The following is a 6870-nucleotide window of genomic DNA, read 5'->3' as shown; positions in this document are numbered from 1 at the left end:
TTTTTATGTTTTTAAAAGAAGTCCAAGGCTGCATTGATTTGATTAAACACACACACACACACACACACACACACACACACACACACACACACAGTAATATTGTGAAATATTATTACAATATAATTACTGTTTACTATATGAATATATTTTAAAATATATTTATTCCTGTGATCAAAGCTGCAGTTTCTAAACAAGGATTCCTGAGAAAATTACACAACTGTTTTGAACATTGTTAATAATCAGAAATTTTTGTTTAGCAGCAAATCAGCATATAACAATGTCAACAAGAATTTGCCTGCATTGACCACCCTGTCCTCCCTTCCTCAACTACCACCCCAGAGTAAGTCATGTCTGTTCTAGTCACCCCAGAGTCTGCCGAGTCCATTTTAGTCACTGCTGGATCGGCGGATATCACTGCAGTTCCGCCTGAGTTTGCAGAGTTAACTGCAAGTACCCCTGGAGCAGTCAAGCACACTTCATCAAGCCATCAGAAGGGGAGAAAGGGAAAGGCCTGTGCCGTGCAGTCAGTTCCTGAAAGTATAACCTCCCAGTCTGTGCTTGTGAGTGAAGCTCCAGAGCCTGCTCAAGAGAGAGGAGTTCCTGAGTCTGCTCCAAAGAGGCTGTTCCAGAAAGCGCTCCAGAAAGTAATTTCAGAGCCTGAGTCCAGTATCGACTGGGTTAGGGTTACCCTAACCCTAACCAGCCCCAGAGCCCAGTTCAGTGTCAGCTCCAGCCCCTGAGCCCAGTCTAGTGTCAGCTCCAGCCCCAGAGCCCAGTCTAGTGTCAGCTCCAGCCCCAGAGCCCAGTTCAGTGTTGGCTCCAGCCCCAAAGCCCAGTTCAGTGTCACCTCCAGCCCCTGAGCCCAGTCTAGTGTCAGCTCCAGCCCCTGAGCCCAGTCTAGTGTCAGCTCCAGCCCCAGAGCCCAGTCTAGTGTCAGCTCCAGCCCCAGAGCCCAGTTCAGTGTTGGCTCCAGCCCCAAAGCCCAGTTCAGTGTCACCTCCAGCCCCTGAGCCCAGTCTAGTGTCAGCTCCAGCCCCTGAGCCCAGTCTAGTGTCAGCTCCAGCCCCAGAGCCCAGTCTAGTGTCAGCTCCAGCCCCAGAGCCCAGTTCAGTGTCTGCTCCAGCCCCTGAGCCCAGTCTAGTGTCAGCTCCAGCCCCTGAGCCCAGTCTAGTGTCAGCTCCAGCCCCTGAGCCCAGTCTAGTGTCAGCTCCAGCCCCAGAGCCCAGTCTAGTGTCAGCTCCAGCCCCAGAGCCCAGTTCAGTGTTGGCTCCAGCCCCAAAGCCCAGTTCAGTGTCACCTCCAGCCCCTGAGCCCAGTCTAGTGTCAGCTCCAGCCCCTGAGCCCAGTCTAGTGTCAGCTCCAGCCCCAGAGCCCAGTCTAGTGTCAGCTCCAGCCCCAGAGCCCAGTTCAGTGTCTGCTCCAGCCCCTGAGCCCAGTCCAGTGTTGCACCCTCTAGATTTCCTGGCTGTTATGATTCCCCAAACCAGTACCTCCCTGGTCAGCCCCAAACTTTTTGCCTGGTCCTGTCCCCACCCGCCCACTCCCTCCCTCTGTTTCCTGGCACTATTTATATAACTTATTTCACTTTTCTAAAACAACATCCACCATGCTGTATTCTACAATGTCTTTCCTTTGTGCAAATGTAAAAAGGTTTTGCTTTTGTAGGAGGACATGTAAAGGCAAGTACAAATATTTTCTCAGTGTTTGTATTATTAAATGTGGACTCTTTTGTAATATGTCCAATCTAATGTTGATTTTTCAGATATCAGATAAGATTTATTTGGTTGGGAGGGCCTTAATTCAACAATAAATAGAGCATCATTTCTGAGCACAAAATTATTCAACTAGACCCTCTTCACAGACTGCTGGTGTGTATTAATTTTCATATCTGTTTAATAGCACATTTTTGGTTTGAAATGTTTTGATGGCATAATATTTCTTGTATGAATAATATATTGTAAAAATAATAAATATAGCAATTGTTTATAAAAATATTATTAATTCTATTTATTATATAAAAATGTATTTTGTTTAAAAGCAGAAAACTGCTGAATTGTGAAGGTCTTTTGTGAGGTTGATACAGTGATGAATTCCAGGTGAGTTGAATGTTTATGCACTCTCTACACCAGGGTAACATTATAATTTTTTTTTTTTTGTTTTTTTTTTTTAAGAAATTTGCAAAACTATTCACACTTGTAACACAGCTCTTTGTTAAAAAGACTATGTAGCTGTGCTACTGTTCTTTAATTATTGTTGTTACTTTCAGAAAATCATAATATCAGAGTAAGTCACACTCATACTTTGCAAAAATTAAGAGCAGCTAGATTAAATTACATTAAAAACGTCACAGCTACTTATTGCACAATGAGTTTCATTAGGTGAATGGACAATGTACTCTTAATGATATAGTTGTACTATCTCACTAAATTGACTATTGAATAAATTTGTAATTTAATACAACATGTACTATTAATAGTACAAATCACTATATACCAGTCACTTTTAATTAATAACAACTGTTAGTGGTGTTTCTTTGAGAGCATGATATGCAATGGAGGTTTTACTAATAAAACAAAACAAAACAAAAAAACAACAACTTTTGTTTGGACAATTACAGTCAGGGTATAAAGATATTGTATATAGTAGTCTAGAAGTGTCTTGTTGCACTCACTGCAGTCCAACAATGACAAAAGAACATTCAACAAGAATCAGTTGTATTGATAATTGTCTCTAATAATTAAGATTTAAAAGGGGCAAAATATGATTAAACAATGTTTATTGCTAATAATTCTGAATAGCTTTAAATAACACTGAACATTTAATACTCCAGAAATTGAAAATTATTCCTTCATATGCTGAGATGAGGTGATGTGTTGTTGTGTCTTATATCAGGATGGCGATACGTGTGATTGTGTTTCTAACACTTACTGGACTGTACGTCGCTGATTCCAAAGGTACGTTTAGAATAATACAAGTAAAAATGGCTGGATTTAAAAATCTGTAACCATTGTGTATCATTACATATTAATCAGATTAATTTATTAAAATTATAGGCTGAAATATGGTAATTGAAAACTTGTGATTTATTTATTTATTTATTTTTATTTGTATTACTTTGAACCTGTCTTATCCTCTTTTTATCGATTTATCATATTAAACAGGGAATCTTGCTCTTAATGCCAAGGCTGTGCAGTCCTCCACATACCCACTGGGAGATGCAGAACATGCAGTAGATGGAGACAGAGATTCAAATTACAGGAAGGGCTCATGCTCTCAGACTAAAGCCGAGTTTAATCCATGGTGGAGAGTTGACCTTGGAAATGTCTACAGTGTAAGCAACGTTACCATCACTAATCTTGGAGACTGTTGCAGAGAGCGGCTTATGGGAGCTCAGATTCGTATTGGTAACAGTCTGGCCAACAACGGAAACAACAATGCGCTGTAAGAAATGTTTCAATTGTTCTGTCATCTTCCCAGGTTTATGATGTTCAGTCTGGTTTAATAAAACAAAATTGAATCTCCTCCACAAACCAACCACTCAGAGAGCCACAGCCATGGAGATGTACTTTACAACATATTTTATCCAGACTGTGATTAGACATTTGTAAGTTTAGACCACTGTTTCTTGAAGCAATGCAATATAAAACATGATCATCAATTCGCATTGTGAAGAGTGCTGTACAAAACCATTTGATTTCAGTAGAGTTGAATTGAATTTGTTAGACATGCATTGTGTTGAGAAGCCTCTGGTTTTCATTTTAACACTGTTCTTTATGTATTTGCAGGGTTGCAACTCTTCTCACTATTATTAATGGCACAGAAACATTTTCGTTTGAGTCTATTAATGGCCGATATGTCAACATTTATTTACCTGGGAATGATGAAGTCCTTACTCTGTGTGAAGTCGAGGTGTTTGCAGGTAAGGGACAGAGAGAAGAAAACTCTGTGATAGAATTTGCTGATGTACTTATTAATGTGTGTATAACTGATATTATTTTATTAACAGATAAGTCCACACCACTGTACGTTTGTGTTCCAAGTAAGTGTTCTTCATTACTTTAAATGTTGTTGTCAGTAACACATATATAATGTTCTTACTGAACATTTGGTAACCAATAAGAAATAATGTACATCAAGACAGTTGTTATCACAAAACAAACCCCGAGAGGATAGTTATTACATTGGTTACTAGCTCAAAATATTGATTTGAGTTTAAATTTTTTTTTAGCTCACTTGTAATAAACGCAAAACTTCTGTGAAGAAGAAAAATGAACAAGTTCAAACAAGACAAACATTTAAGGGATAGTGTACAGTCATGTACATCAAATAAATAATTACATGGACATTTGAGATGTGAGATTAAACCGTTTAAAATTCTTACCTGTTTATTATAAACCTGGATGAGCTGTATGTTATACAGCGTTACTATTGATGATGGTCATTATCTGGAATTATTACATGGCTCTGTGAAATATTTGATTCTGATTGGTCAACCTCGCCACCCAGAGGTATGTTATTCCCCAATAACAAAAAAGTTATTGTTGATTATTTTATGTTCAACAGAGAATCTTGCTCTTGGAGCCACAGCTGTGCAGTCTTCCATAAATGACATAGGAGTTGCTCAAAAGGCTGTCGATGGCAACAAGGATTCACTTTATAATCTTGGGTCATGCATTCATACTAAAGCGGACAGGGAACCCTGGTGGAGAGTTGACTTGCTGGAAGTCTTTGAGATAACCAGGGTTGTCATCACTAATCGTGGAGATTGTTGTGAAGAGAGAATGAATGGTGCTCAGATCCGTATCGGCAACAGCCTGGAAAATAATGGCAACAATAATGAGCTGTAAGTATTGTCTCTCTCTTAATACTTACACAAATGGTTAGAAAATGAGTAAATAAGATAAAATTACTTTGAATAAATCTCTATAATACAAACATGCCTTTGACAGAAGTATATTTAATATTATTCATGTCGTTTTGATACGCCCCTCTCTATTTCTCTGTTACTGTGTTTCTTCACAGGGCTGCGACTGTTGTGTCCATCCAACGTGGAGAGACAAAAACATTCAAGTTTAAGCCTATTAAGGGACGATATGTCAACATTTTTGTACCTGGGCGCAATGAATTCCTCCTGTTCTGTGAGGTTGAGGTGTATGAAGGTGAGTTTTAAAAAAAGAAGAGAGACATGGTGTGTAGACATTTGTACTATTTATACTATGTGAACGTCGCCTTAATGATGTTTTGTTCTGTTTTCATTGCCAGATTAAGTGGAATGAGATGATGTTACACCACAGTCCACTGATCCTATAAGCAAAATACCAAACTACTGTTTTCTGAGCAATACTAATATTGCACTTTTTTCCATTGTTTTCATTTTACCTGTGCACCTTTTATTCTTAAGATAAAAGATAAGTTTCAGTGCACATTCAGTAAAGGTTTGAAATGGTTTTTAAAATGCACCTGATTCTTAACCGCAGCTGATCCAGGGGGTTGTGTATTTACCCATCTTTGTTTATCTTTACTTTCTACATGAATAAATTACTTCAGCATTGCATGTTGTATTTCATGTTTCTGGATCAAAAAAGCCTTATTTAGATATTCACAATGAGTAGGAGGTGTAGTGTTACATAGCTACCCATCTAGAGTTGAGGAGCTGGTAACAAAGTAAAGAATAAAATTTTTGGTAACACTTTATAATAACTGCCTGCTATAAATCATTAGTCAAGCATTAGTAAATAGTCAATTCATCATTTATAAAACATTAATAGACATTAATAAGCAGTTTATAAATACAGCTATAAATGCTTTGTTCTTGATTTAGAAGCATATCTATAATGTTTAATAATTGTATTTTCATACTTTATTAATGAGCAATTTATAATTTCTAAATTATTACATTTTTTACGAAGCAGTTTATACGAGTTGTCAGTTGTTCATAAGATTATTTAGAAAGTGTAAGTAAATGATTAATATACTATTTAAATGTACATAAAGGATATATAATAAGACATATGTTAATAGTCAGTGTGTTAATAAATGCTTTAACAACACATATTCCTACTGTAATTCATGATTCATTAAGGTAGTTATAAAAACATTTAATAGTTGCCAATTAACTCTTTTGTGAGCTCATCTAAAGTAAGAAATATTTATTTCTACTGTACTACTGTACACTTGATATAACATGGAAAATAAACCTCTGCAGTGTCACAGAAAATAAAAATTCCTGTACACCTCCAGAAAACAAAACTGTACAGTAAAATGAAACGAAGCCTTTAAGTTCAAAGTGTTTATTGTCATATACACAGACAGAAAGCTTGTTTACCTGCACAATGAAATTCTTACTTTACCGTCCACAATAAAAGCCGTATAGTAAAGAAAATAAAAAATAATAAAAAATAAGAGCAATAAAAAAATAAAGGTAGTGCAATTCTGAATAAAAGCATAAAAAGTGAGGTAGTGCAGTTCTATGAATCAATGTAAACAGTTATGTCCATTATTACAAACTTCTATTAGCTGTTTAGGAGTCTGATGGCAGAGGGGAAGAAAGAGTTCTTCAGTCTTGAAGTCCTGCATTTCACACTTCTGTACCTCCGTCCTGAGGGTAGAAGTGTGAACAGTCCGTGCTGGGGGTGGGAGGGGTCTACGAGGATGGAAGCAACTCTCCTGTGGACTCTGGTGGTAGATACTCTGCAGAGAGGGCAGTGGAGTCCTAGTGATCTTCTGCGCAGTCTTAACCACTCTCTGCAGGCGTTTGCGGTCCATGACAGTAGTGTTGCCATACCACACAGTGATGCAATTGGTCAGGACATTCTCGATGACGCAGCTGTAGAAGTTGCTGAGGATCTTAGGCGACATGCCAAACTTCCT

At 37.9% G+C, this 6870-nt stretch overlaps 1 protein-coding gene across 1 annotated transcript; it reads left to right on the top strand.

Annotated features, from left to right (window-relative positions):
* Window positions 1–1822: 1822 nt before the first annotated feature.
* Window positions 1823–5552, top strand: LOC125275147 (fucolectin-5-like). Its single transcript, XM_048201846.1, has 9 exons — window positions 1823–1868; window positions 2039–2096; window positions 2893–2954; window positions 3162–3441; window positions 3786–3919; window positions 4007–4039; window positions 4564–4843; window positions 5023–5159; window positions 5263–5552. Exons 2-9 carry the CDS (start codon window positions 2086–2088, stop codon window positions 5265–5267), a joined length of 942 nt encoding a protein of 313 aa, XP_048057803.1. The 5' UTR covers window positions 1823–1868; window positions 2039–2085; the 3' UTR covers window positions 5268–5552.
* The last annotated feature ends 1318 nt before the right edge of the window (window positions 5553–6870 follow it).

Source organism: Megalobrama amblycephala, linkage group LG9 (genome assembly GCF_018812025.1).
Source record: "Megalobrama amblycephala isolate DHTTF-2021 linkage group LG9, ASM1881202v1, whole genome shotgun sequence".
NCBI lineage: Eukaryota > Metazoa > Chordata > Actinopteri > Cypriniformes > Xenocyprididae > Megalobrama > Megalobrama amblycephala.
This window is presented reverse-complemented; position numbering and strand designations above follow the sequence as displayed.